The 14,165-nt window shown below is 36.3% G+C and overlaps 1 protein-coding gene across 1 annotated transcript in view; it reads right to left on the bottom strand.

Moving 5' to 3' along the window:
• LOC150099091 (tensin-1-like) overlaps positions 1–14,165 on the bottom strand; it is a 780,515-nt gene that overhangs the window by 51,147 nt on the left and 715,203 nt on the right. Inside the window, exon 30 of the mRNA XM_090405808.1 lies at positions 12,505–12,582. Within this exon, the coding sequence (XP_090261934.1) occupies positions 12,505–12,582 (78 nt within the window). The remainder of the gene's footprint in view (positions 1–12,504; positions 12,583–14,165) is intronic.

Below are 14,165 nucleotides of genomic sequence, written 5' to 3'. Positions count from 1 at the left end.
CTATAGAAACTGTGGCCCTGAGGAAAAATAACATCAGCAGGATGGAAGTAGCAGAGATGAGAATGCTTAGGTGGATGTGTGGTGTGACCAGAAAGGATCATCTGAGAAATGACTATGTCAGGGGAACAGTGAAAGTTACGAACTTAGGAGCGAAAATACAGGAGGCAAGGTTGAGATGGTTTGGTCATGTGATGAGGAGGGAGGACAAATATGTGGGAAGAAGGGTCATGCAGATGGATGTGCAAGGAAGGCGGAAGCGTGGGCGGCCAAAGAAGAGATGGAGGGAGCTGGTAGAAGAGGACTTGAAGATGAAGAACTTGTATGTGTTGACAGCCCAAGACAGGAAGGTGTGGAGGAGACTCATAACAAACAGTGACCCCACTTAAGTGGGAGAAGCTGTAGAAGAAGAAGAAGATTTCTTGAAGGACTGCTGTAAAGATTTTGGGTGATAGAGAGTCTTCTTGTCAGACACATTTTTCAATTGATATTTTATTGCTACTCATGTGAAGTTGGATTGTTGCTGTTGCAGTGAGGTATATTGCGTGGAGGAGATCCATATATTCTCCAGGAACGCCCTGATTCTGGAGTGCTTTGATTATTGCATTAGTTTTGATGGAATCAAATGCTCTTTCATAATCAATGAAGGCTAAACAGAGAGGTAATTGGTTTTCTTCTGCTTTTTCTATTATTTGTTTTACTGCATGAATACGATCAATTGTCTTAAAACCTTTACAGAATCCTGCTTGATCTACTGGTTGATTTGAGTCTAGAAGAGGTGTTAATCTGTTTGTTATTACTTTTGTGAGAATTCTGTACAGATTGGAGAGAATACTAATTGGTCTATAGTTCTTTACTTCTTCTTTGTCCCCTTTTTTAAATAACAGTATCAGAGTCATTTTTTCAGTTTTCTGGTATCTTCCCCTCTTTTAGACATAGATTTAGTAAGTTTGTGACATGGTGAATGATATTATTTCCTCCCCATTTAATTAAATCTGTGTGAATTAGGTCTTCACTAGGACATTTTCCATTTTTTATTTGTTTTAATGCTTTTTTATTTCATCTGAAGTGAATGGGGGAATGAATTCTATATGCTATGGAGAAGAGTTATTGATATTTGATTTATCTATTGAAGGATCACTATAGAGTTCTTTATAAAATTGTTCTAGCCTGCTTAGGATTTGTTTTTGGTTCCTAGTAAGTAATTACTAAAATAATGTTGGATCTAATGTCCACTGGACTTATATAATAAAATGGGTTAAATAATATTGGGGTGGAGACATTGAAGAAATTACTAAATAAAATAAGTGACAATTATATGATTTATCATATAATTCATTTTTATAGTATATTCAAAAATCATTGATCTAAATTGTGGACTCCAAAAGGAAATAAATAGGAGAGTTCAACTTGCCTGGGGCGCATTCAGAAAATTTTTCAAATGATATCCCATTCTGTTTAAAAGGAAGATATTTAAACAGTGTATACTTCCAGTCATCACATATGGTTGTGAAACTTGGTAGCTAACAAAAGCACTGGCAAATAAACTAACAACAACTCAATGAAAAATGGAGAGGTTGATACTAGGCATCACATTAAAAGATAAGAAGTGAAACACCTGGATAAGAAGCCAGACTCACATCACTGACATCATTCTTCACCATAAGTAACTAAAATGGAAATGGGCAGGAATCTATCCAGGAGAGAAGATGAGTGATGGACCACTATACTAACAAACTGGATTCCAAAAGAAGGGAAACAAGGTCGAGGACGTCCTAAAAGAAGGTGGAGTGATGAACTATCAAAATTTGTTGGAAAAAATTGGTCAATCATTGCCAAGAACAGAGAAAGGTGGAAAGAACTGGAAGAGGCCTTTGTCCATTAGTGGACATAAAATGGCTGAAAAGAAGAAGTGAATATATTGTCTAAACAGCAGACACTAACCAAATATACCTCTGCAACTTGCTGATGTCAGTGTACCCACACGGCACAGGCTAAGCTGGCTAATGATAATTAATTAGAGTGTATTAAGTTGGAATGGGTTAAGTAATTACTAAAATAATGTTGGATCTAATGTTCACTTGACTTATATAATAAAATGGGTTAAATAATATTGGGGTGGAGACATTGAAGAAATTACTAAATAAAATAAGTGATAAGTATATGATTTATCATATAATCTATTTTTATAGTATATTCAAAAATTATTGACTGTAAATTAGAAATTCTGAAAGCAAGTATTTTGTGTGCTCATTTACTAGGCATGTGTATTTCCTTTTTGACTGGTGTGCGCATGTGTATGTGCACAACTTAGGGAATATTGCCCATGGGTGCGTTTGCTTTAATTCTGCAATATCCTAATTACTTCCAGTTCATCTTATATTCCTGCATCAATTCTTCTCACATCACAGCGGTATCCTCTCTTGTAGATAACAGACCCTTCCAAAGTTGTTCCTCAGTAACTCAACCATTCCATCTGCTTCTGTCACCTTCCTCCCATGAGCCCTAATTAACGTTATCCTTTCGATAGCCAGTCTTTCTTTTACTTTCTACACAGTGAAAGAACTCTGAGATTTCCTATGGTCTGCTTTTAATTTCCTCTCACAATCTGATGTTACTTTCATTACCATTCTGGTCACTTGCCTTGCCTGTTCCTTGCTGACCACTTTTCTCCTTACATATCCCCAACATTTTCATATTTTGCAACTCCTGCTTAACAGTACTACTTATCCATCTGTCTCCTACTTGATTTATTCTCCTTGTATGAGTGATAGACAGTGGGTGTCTGAAGGAAGCAATATTAAACTGTTTTGGGTATACAGTTTAATATTGCTTCCTTCAGACACCCACTGTCTATCACTCATACACTGCAAACATCCTTCTTGCAGATTCTTCTTCCATGGCACTGCTGCTTCAGCCTACCTTCCATATATAACACTTAGCTTGAAAATTATACATTCGGTAATCTCTTAGATCATGACAACATGATTATTCTACCCAGTTGTAAGCAATGTGGCTACTTTGGTTACAAACATTCATCATGATAATTTGCAGTGAAAGTCATCTTTTCTCTTGCACCCCATGGCATATGGCAATGGCCAACTGCATATTTTGTCTTGTTAGTCTCTCCCATCATATTGACTCAAATGCACTGCCTCCCATATCTCTTTTTCCAGGTTAACCTTCTACTCTTTTTGGCTGGATCTGTCCCCCACACGTTTTCCTCCCTGAAAAAATTATATTCTTCATATTCTATTCCTGCCACTACATCCTCACTATTTCTATAATCAGCTCTCACATTGTCTATAATTTTAATGAAGTTGCATCAGTCACTGTCTGAAACATCTTCCTGTTATTCCAGATCTTTCATTAGTATACTTGAACTGCAGAATCCTATTAGGCTCACAACTAGTTCATTCCTTGTATTGGCTACTCCATTCAATTTCATTTCCTGAAAAACTAGATTCCACATTTTTTGGTCATTCTCAGTGACCTGCATATCCCTCTCCTTCCTAATGTCTTTAGTTTTGCTGACTTTGCACTTCCACATTCCCTGTGAACATTACTTTCTTGAAACACCTTACTCCAAATCTGTTTCATTGTAATCATCTCAGTCCATAGTCTACAAATTGCTCATTACTCATCCTGCTCAATCAGTGCATTCACTCATTTGAAATCATGATATCCTTCACAACTTGCCTCTATCACACTGTGGTAGCAGATCCATAAACTTTACACTCTCACTCTTCATTTTTCTTCTTCTAGTAACCCTTTCATTCTCTTTCATTTGAAAATGGTATCAAGATTTGATTTTTGTTAATGTGTTAGGCACTTAAAAAAATTTATTCTTTTCATTCTTTTATACTTTTTTGTGAGATCCAGAATGGTAATATTTTATGTTATTGTTTTTAAAACTTCTATGGAATCTGTTATTAGTTATTCGCATAAACTGTACATCCAGTAAATCCATGTTCCTAACTTAAAAAAAAAAAAAACGATTAAAAAAAAATATATATGTGTATATCAGCTCAGCTATTAGAGAAATTACTTCCAAAAATATTTAGAATTTTCATATTCTAATATTAAAAACATTATTTTTTTTTTCCAGTTAAGAAATATTAATAGTTCTAGGTGTTGTTTCTTGGTACTTGATCAGTCTGCAGCAGAGGTTAGCAAAGTCAATGTTGTATATATTACGCCCTCTGAAATGCAGTTATTAGTAACGATAGATTATTTTGTGCAAACCTGGGTTTGAATCCTCATGCAAGCAAGGAATATTTGTAAAGTCTTTTTAACTAATAATAAGTTTCCAGACTCATGCAGATGGGATTTCCTTTTTGAAAACAGGATTTTCCAATAGAAAAATATAATCAGAAACACATACAGTGGCAGACATAACACAAGGTTGTGAGGATATTACCTACCATGATTACATAAGTTTATAAAAATGCTAAGTTACTTGGCAGTAATAATAGTCTTATAGTCTGTATAGAGAATTAAAAAAATGGGCATTTGGACAAAGTATGAGCTTGCCATACAATTGCTTCTGTGGTCTATTTACTCTTGATTCCAACACGGCTGTGAATCCAGCATAAAACATCAAAATTCAGGGACATTGGATGTGGACTGCACACAGGAGAGGAGGCAGCCACTCAAGAAATTAATCAGTCTGTATTGTTATTATTATCCAGGCCTCCATGGAGTCAAAATACTCATCGTGGGAGGTCCTTCCTAATAATAAATTTAGTTTAATCCTTTATCCAAGTGTGAGCAAACAAAGTTTGCGCCTGAAAGTATCTTTAGGACTGGGGTAAGGTGGTACAACACCAGGCAACTCGTTGCAAAGATGGAGCAAGCTAACATCACTCCTATCTCAGTATTTCCCATAATGCAAAATACATCTCCTTGTGGATATGTATAATATCCAAACCAAACGGTATGCCAAAGTTGGCACACCATTTGGCAACTCCTGTAGGTAGAGATGACCTTGCTAATGCTTCTGCCTGGTATCTCCACTTGAGCCTGGCTCCCACTGAAGAGACCTCAATAAAGATTGAAATTAGTCTGGGTAGTGGCCCTTCCCTTAATGCATAACATTATACATATCCACAAGGAGATGTGTTTTGCATTATGGGAGATACTGAGATAGGAGTGATGTTAGCTTGCTCCACCTTTGCAACGAGTTGTCTGGTGTTGTACCAACTTACCCCAGTCCCGAAGATACTTTCAGGTGCAAAATTTGTATGCTCACACTTGGATAAAGGATTAAACTAAATTTATTATAGTCTAACCAAGAAAAATAAACTTTTGACATCTTTCGTCCTTCCTAAGAAACACAAAGTCTATCAAGACTCATCGAGGGGAGGTCCCCCCCCTAAGATACATAAAGTCTATCATACCACTCCTTAAACTCATTGACCGCTCTCACTCTTACCACTCCATCAGGCAATGCATTCCATGGTTCAACCACCCTCCATGCAAAGAAACCACTCCTCACCCTCTTGCTTACAGTTTCCTTTCATAACTTCCAGGGATGGCCTCTTGTCATCCCATCCCTCTGTTCAACCAAGCAAAAGAACTCCCCAGTGTCAACCCTGTAACCACTTTTCAACAATTTAAAAGTCTCAATCATATCACCTCTCCGTATAAATCATACATTTTTCGTAGCTGTCTTATTTTATATATACTGGCCCAAGATGAATAGCATGCAGCTCTGAAGTATACTTACTGCGTTCAAGTGGACTCCAAATGGAGAAAAGATGACCAAAAAAAGCAGTACCAACCAACAGAGTTCTCAGATCTTGAACCATCAGTATGGATGGATATGAAACCAGATTGCTCCGTCAAGCAGCTTCAGGTAAACTGATGATAGTCTGCCACTTACTTAGCTACCACAGCAGGAGACTGCATGATAGAGTGTGAACCTCCTGTGGAGGAGTATTATTGCATTCAGTGCAGACATGAATGACAAATGGCAGCCTGATGTGTAATACTGAACTTCCCAGCACAGGAATAAAATATTAGTCTGTATACAGTGCTAATTAGGCAAAGACTATTTTTAGTTCACATACAGATAGAACAGGTTCATCTTCACATCACAGGTTTGTTTCAACATGACTTTGAAAGCAGGATGTGCAAAATGCACTAGTAGCAATTCATATACCTCAATGAAAGATACAATCCAACTATTGCAAAGTATTCTTTCTTGCAGAAGCATGACACCCATAATCAAGCATTGAGTAAACAAATGCACAATAAAGGTGAATCGAGGCACATCGATCTGTGCAGTTTATGCTCAACATATTTATCAACTGCAAGAAACAGGAGAGGATTGAACATGCAGTTTGATAAATATGTGCAACAAATGTAAGTTTTCTGCTTGGACCAAGAGTGTTTTTAATCCTGAAAGTGAAAATCCATTACTAAGAGCACATGAACAGATAGAATCAATTGTTGAAGTAACCTTCCAGTGATTCTTATGTTACAAGAATGACAGAAAATTGTTAAATATATTGTGGTTAACAAGAACTTATATTCTTGTTTCAATCCTTTTACCAAGCATGAGCAAACAAAGTTTGCTTGTGAAGTATCTTCATGAAATATCTTCACAACTTAGTCATGAAGATACTTCATGACTAAGCATGAAGTATCTTCATGACTAAGTTTATGACAAGAATATAATTTCTTGTCATATATAATATAATATACTTTGCAGCCCAATGGTAAAACTTTCTACAGAAAACTGACATCAACATATAGTGCATTATCTACTATGAGAGAATGTTTTTCAGTGATTGGCTTTACTTTGATGATGAAGTGTGTTCACTTAAGAACCACCCTTGGAAGGGAACACACTCATCTTGGCAAGATGGCCCAGCAACATGCTTCCTACTGGAATTTGAAAGATTTGGCTAGAGAAAAAGTTTTTAATAAAAACAAGAATTGAACCCGGGGCCTAACTTAGTCACCTAGTTTTCATTGTATTTGGAAACACTAGAGAGGATCTATAGATAAATGACCAAAGTGATATCAGGACTCTGGAATGTTAGTTATTTATAGTGGTTGAGGGAATGTAGACTGCGGAGTTTGGTGAATAGGAGGAAAAGAGGTGATATGGCAGAGACCTTCTAGTTAGTGAAGGAATTTTAATAGATTAATACAAAAGGGATTATAAAAAGAGTGGAGAGTTACATGGGAAGAATGAGAAGATATCCCTGGAAGTTATGTGAAGATGCAGAGAAGAAGGGTGTGAGGAGTAGATCTTTTACATGGAGAATGGTTATTGAATGGAATGCATTGCAAATGTGAGGAGTGTAAATGATTTAAACATTGAACATGATAGACTTGTGGCTAGTGAGCCTCCAATGATCAATCTACTGAATCCATGGCAGTTACTGTAATAAGAATATATAAAGGAAAACTTAATTCCTATGAGCAATATAAAGCACAGTTATTAAAGGCACCTGGCACTTTTTCTCTCAAACAGATTTAGAAAATCTGTTAGAAAATTGCAAGTGGGCTCTCTTCAGAAAATCTTAAAGAGGTTATGTAACACGAGAGAAGAAGAATGATTATGGAAAGATAATGTTAATCAATGCCGATGGTAGGAAAGTGACAGAAGCAGAAGAAATGGTTGAGTTACTGAGTGCTAATTTTGCAAGGATGTAACATCCAGGATGTTACATTGATGAGATGAGATGAGATTGATGTGAGAATTGAGGTACATCACCTAAGGTACTCAGCATATTGAAAAATATCAACTTGAATATAGCAATGGGATTGGATGGCATATATGCCCATGTGCAAGACAGCTGGCAGTGCATCTGACCAAGCTGTTTAATCTAAGTCTTGGCTCTGACAAGGTTCCAAGGGAGTGGAAGGAGTGCAAGATAGTTCTATTAGAGAAAGTTGTTTCCAAGAACCGAAGTAGCAAATTACAGTCAAATTAGTATCTGTGGAATGGTGGTTGAAGTACTGGAAAAGTTGGTTAAAAGTAGAATTCAAGAATAAGCAGGTAAGTGTTAAGTTCTGAATGAAACAAAAATTAAATTAATTTACGTTTCCTTCAGACTTAACATGGGGTTACATTTTTGAATCAATTATTGATATATCAGAATATACTAGACACTTGTAATTTCACTAAAATATTATTAAGCTGAGAATCCTTCATTTAATATGTTATATTGTAAAGTATTGTGAATTGCTAAATTGCTTAAACCTTACTGCTTAAGTGTAAGTACTTATAAATTGCTGGGAGAAAGAGATAATCCGATTAAACAAAAGTGGCCGGATTCTGAACATGTGCAACAAAGAGTACAGGTGTGCACCCTTTTTGTAAGCAAGTAGTCCCCTCCCCCCCACTCATATGCTTGGAAGAGTAAGCTAAGAATTCCGTGTGTGGCACTTAGTAGTGGATGCGACGCTGAAAAATAGGAGGAGAAATCGATGATGTAGAGTGAATGTGTGGCGCGCAATTTAAAAAGTCGTGCAGCGCCAGAAAAACTCTCTTACTCTTATGCTGTTTTGTGTGGAGCCTTCTTGCTGTTGTGTGTGGAGCCTCCTCGTGGCGTCCCCTGCGGACTTGAGACAATGACTGAGGAACTTTGCCGTGGATTTCCCTAAAATTTACTGGTCGGTGACCAGCCCAACAGAAAATAATCACCGATGCTTACGGAGATATCGTTATGATGTTGAGCGAGTTCACCAGAGAACAACGTCTACCTATTTTCGGCGGCAGAAGTAAATGCTGATTGAACCCTTGAAGAATGCCTCAGAAAAAGCAGAAGGAACGTGGAGTCTAAAGTAATTGTCCAGACGAGATAGGTAAGGTGGCCAGATAGCTCCCCAGCAATTGGTAACGTACAGTCTATGTTTTTCATAAGAAAAACATAGACTGTACGTTATGTGCATTAGAAGGTTGTCTGTAAATTTAGGAAGGACTCTAGAGAATGTTTCTTTAATGATAGAGTAAGATATGAGAATTTTGAGTATTTTGTAAAAGAAATAGTGCAAGAGCCAGTGGAGCCTAGGAATTGTCTGTTGTAATGAGTGAATAAGTTATATGAATTTTGTGAGAGAAATTGTATGAGAGCATGTGAAGCTAATTTAGTAATTCAGTTAACAAATGTCTTTAGTGTTGATGAATAAGTGAGATCTTTCAAGTATAAGTTGTAAATCATAAATGAAGTTCTTTGTCATGCATGCTAAGATAGATATAGAGAATCTGAGTAATTAGTGCTCATTCATTAGCAATTGCAGATTTCTTAATAAGAGTAAATTCATAATGTGTATAATGTTTCAAATGAATTAAATGTTGTGTTTTTTTTTTGTTTAACTGATGACTTGCCTGATTTTCTTCTCTATTGCATTTTCTCATAAAATACGGACCAGCAGGAGATTAATTTATAGAGAGGCTACAACTGCAAACGTAACCTATAGTAAAATAAGATTGTATGCTAAACTGTGTTCTGGATCCTTGATTCTACATTCTTTGTTAATCTAGGATTCAGGGTGGTGCAGTGAAAAATAAATTTTCCCTGAATCCGAAAAAGGAATTTAGAACCAGCGAGGAGACAAAGGAAGTGGCGTTAACCATTAGTATTCCCTTTGTCCCCCAAACCACTAGCATTGTTCTTATGTGTAAAGATTGGCCAAGAGAGATATTGAAGTTAAAAGAAATAAAGTTTAACTATAGAAGGATTTACTAAGATACAAGTGCAATAAGTGAAATTAAGATTTAAGAATTAAGATTTGACAAAAAGAAAGTAATTCAATAAAGAGAATAAAGATTTTACAATGGCACAATAGATAGGCAAGATAGATACAATAGATAAAATTTTACATAAGAATATGATACTCTATGGTTTTGTAAAAGGTACATCCTGCCTTAGTAATTTATTCACATTTTATAATAGAGTAATGAATTGGATAACAGAAATAGCTGCACCATGATACTGCTGAACTTTACAGGGGCATTTGACAGAATACCACATGGATATCTGTTGTATAATTTGGAACAAATGGGAATGGATGGAAAGGGGGGGGTATGTTTACACACAGATAATAGAATATGGTAGAATAAAATTCAAAAGAACCTATAATGTGATATCAATATAGATTGACTAGTGGAATACTTCAAAGGCTTTGCAGTACGGCCACTACGGTTTGATGATGATGCCAAATTGAAGAGATTAATAAAGGTAATGTTGAGAACCTATAATGTGATATAAATAATGTGGCAATGTGGGTGAAGTTATCAGTTTAACGTGGCAAAGTGTAAGCTTATGAACCATATGATGAAAAGATTACATTTTGCCTCTTTTCAAAGATTACTTTGAAAAGTGGCAAAATAGAATTTTGCCACTTTTCAAAGGATTACTTGGATGCTGAAAGGAAGTTCAAAGGATTACTTGGATGCTGAAATATGCATTGACAAGTGGAGATAAGGTTGATTATTATTCCTCTTTGTTAAGACTATGATAACACCTCTTGAGAACTGCACATATTTAGTCGCCTGGGTTTCTTAGGAAATGAGGAGGTAGTGGAAAGGATCCAGAGATGAATGCCCAAGATGGAATGCTCCCTCTGAGGATATATTTAAGGTGTCTGGGTTGTAAAGTTTAACTGACAGGCAGAAAAGATGGAACATGGTAGAAATTTACAAGCTAGTAATGGGGTACTATAAAATTGATATAAAAGACATTTTTGATATTTGATGAGTAGGAAGAGAACTAAGGAAACTCTGGAAGTTGTGTGAGAGTGTGGTTAGCAAGGATATGAGAATTAGATTTTTTGCTTGAATAGTGGTGAACGGCTGAATGGATTTCCAGAGGTAGTTGTGAGTACTCTGACAGTGAAATGATCTTGAAAAGAGGAAATATTATGATAGGTATTGTGTGAATAATGGCTGTTGTGGATCTCCTGCAGTGTTGTCTTCTAATTTGATGCAGATACTTGTGTAATAATGTTATGACTGATGAATCACAAATGGCAAGGGGAAAAAAAAAAAAAAATATATATATATATAGGTTGATGCAGCAGTCTGGAGTGCTTTAATGAAAAGGTCTGATTAAATAACCTGGCAAACAATAGGCAACATTAGGAAAACTGAGAGGAGTCATGAACCATTAATCATGTTCAACTTTGTTATATCTGTTACTGAAGGTATATGCACCAGACAATGATAACAATTAGTGAGGGACTATATACAGCATTGGGCAGATGAAAGTAATGTTATTTGTGAGAATCAACATGGATTTGTTAATGGGCGCTCTTGCTTTAGTAACATGATTGCCTTTTATAATAAAGTGACAAGAGCAGTTGATGAGGGGGAAGGCATATAAATGCCTTTTTTTTTTTTTTTTTTTTGGATTTTGCAAAGGCATTTAACAGGGTGGCACATGATAAGCTGATATTTAAGTGTTGCAGCACATGGGTTTAAATATCGGGTTAGTCAAATGGATTCAGGATTGGCTGTCTGATAGGTATCAGGGAGTTGTGTATGGTGGGACAATATCAAGGAAGCAGAAGGTTACAAGTGGGGGTTCCACAGGGCTCAGTACTGGAACCTACATTGTTCAACCTTTATATCAATGACATTGTCAATGGATTGCAAGGCAATATTCAGTTTTTTGTGGATGATGTGAAGCTTGGAAGGGTTATCAGTAATATCAGACGTAGGGGGAGACGAGATCTGGGGGGGGTGATGATTGATAGAAACTGAAATCCAGGGAGCATATTGCAAAGGTGGTGAAGGTAACCCAGAGGATTGCTGCAATACTGAGAAGGATGCTAACCTGCAGAGATAAAAGAGTTATCATTCTGTTGTATAAGATCCTGATCAGTCCTCAGGATTTGAATAGGATAAATTAACTCTGGAAAGGGTATAGAGGCAGATAACAAAGATCGTTTCAAGACTGTACAATGTTAGTTACGAGGATCGACTGAGGGAATGTGGACTGCAGAGTTTGGTAGGTAGAAGAAGGAGAAGTGATATGATTGAGACTTTTAAACTGTTGAGAGGCAGTTACAGAGTAGACATTGGGGAGTTCTTTCACTTGGTGGAATGGCAGGAAGGAGCGATGACTATAAAGTGAATTTCATAACTTCCATGGATGGCCCGTGGAAGTTATGAAAGGAAACTGTGAGCAAGAGGGTGAGGAGCGGTTTCTTTGCATGGAAGGTGGTTAAAACATGGAATGCATTGCCTGATAGAGTGGTGAGAGCCAGAACGTTTAAGGAGTGGTATGACAGACTTTGTGTTTCCTAAGAAGGATCTTCCACGATGAGTCTTTTGACTCCATGGAGGCCTGAATAATAATATTAATATTTATATGTATAAATGCTTTAATTCAAGAGATATATATAATGTATGCTAACAAGTTTAACATTGAATTCTCCTCCCCTCCTGTTATCTTTAAGCTCATAGCCCAAAGTACATAAAATATCTGCTTTGTGTATTATATGAAAATCATGGTATGCACTTATCTCTAATAAAAGCAACCTTACCTGATTCTGGAAGAAGTAGTTTACATGGAAGAGCCATTGGTGTAAGGGAATGTTGGTAAACAAGTGCTGAGAGACTTCCTGTAAAAATAAATCAGCTCTAAGTTTCAGCAGCAATAGTAATTATCAGGTAGCCATTTTACTATTAATATAATTATGTAATATAATATCATTTAAGATTATTGTTTCATAGGCCATTGGAATATAATCATGCTTCTTTATTGTGAAGATTAAATATGTTAGTGATGCTATTAAAATTCAAAGTGATCAAGTGAAAGAGGTAATAATTTTGACCAGAATGAATGATTTAAAAGATTATGTAGATAATCTATAGTATGTTAGTACTGTTGGTAGGCTAAGAATTTTTTTTCTATATTAAAATGGAGGATATAATGAGTCCAGTCATATTTTATCACCAAATATTAAGGAAACTTAAAACATTTCAAAAATACCAGTTAGCTTATAAGAATATCACTTTTGGCACTGGAGTTACTTTGGTTTGCACAACTTAAGACATTGGCTCTCCCTAGGAGCCCATATGTTCACCCTTTATTTGATTAATTTTGATGGCCTGACAGCTGCTTTGAACTGATGGTTCTTATCAGAGACGACCAGACAGAAATCTAGAGAGCAAAAGCTTTCTCAATTCCACAGTAATCCTATGTCAGAAAGTTAAATTCATCATAAGTGAACTCTTAGTAGGTGGATCATCAAATTATGAAAGCATAGAGAAAAAGGGCTTTGGGTATAGATAAGTAATTTAGCAAAGTAATTGTTTTTATATTTTAGTATTAATTTTATGCTTTATGTAATTTTTTACATAGTCCAAAACTCTTCTCTAGAGACCAAATATGGCACTTAATCAAGCCTTTTCAGGTCTCCATTAAGCAGGACAGTGCTTATACAATGGGTGATGAAATTCATTTCCCCACCCCGACAGAAAATCTGTGCTCGTAGTGCGATTTGAACCCAAAACCTGTTGGTTAGAGATCAGATATGCTAACCCTTGGTCAACATGAATTGCAAGAGGATATTTTTTAAAGAGGTATTGGAAGAACTGAAAATTGAGAGAATAAAGTATAACAGTAAACTGAAAAGTACCATGACTGCTAAGTTGATTGATAGGTTGTATAGAAGGAATGACATGAAGTTTTTAGATGTATGGAGCGAAATTTATGGACAAAAGGACTTTTATAAATTTGAATTTAAGTGCGTTGAGTTGTTTAGTGAGACGATGAAAGTGCAACTAAGGATGCTAAGAGGGGGGGAATGCAGGTCTGCATGCATGTAGACATCCTTAAGGTGAGTGAGCATGAAAATTTGAGATCAAAGAAAGTTTCCCAAGTTTCAGAAACTAAATGTGACACTTCTTAAAAGATGCAGGGGTATTTGCAAGTACAGTCATCCCTCAACTTACATCCTTTCGAAGATATGTCTGTGATCAACATTTTCGGTTATACTTTCGAACAGGACTCAAGCGAGCATAAGGTAAAGCATGCACAGTGGCAACAGCGCTTTCAGCAGCAACCTCCCTCGGCAGTCGGCACGTCTTCAACAGTTTTTGTTTGTTGATTTAATGCTTGAGAAATGGGTTATTTGTGTATTTATCGTTAGTTATTTCACGATTTTTTGTGCAATATGGCCTCTACATGCCCAATCAATAG

This window comes from Typopeltis vanoorti, chromosome 15 (assembly GCF_054136105.1).
Source record: "Typopeltis vanoorti isolate ZY-2024b chromosome 15, IOZ_Tvanoo_1.0, whole genome shotgun sequence".
NCBI classification, from domain to species: Eukaryota; Metazoa; Arthropoda; class Arachnida; order Uropygi; family Thelyphonidae; genus Typopeltis; species Typopeltis vanoorti.
This window is presented reverse-complemented; position numbering and strand designations above follow the sequence as displayed.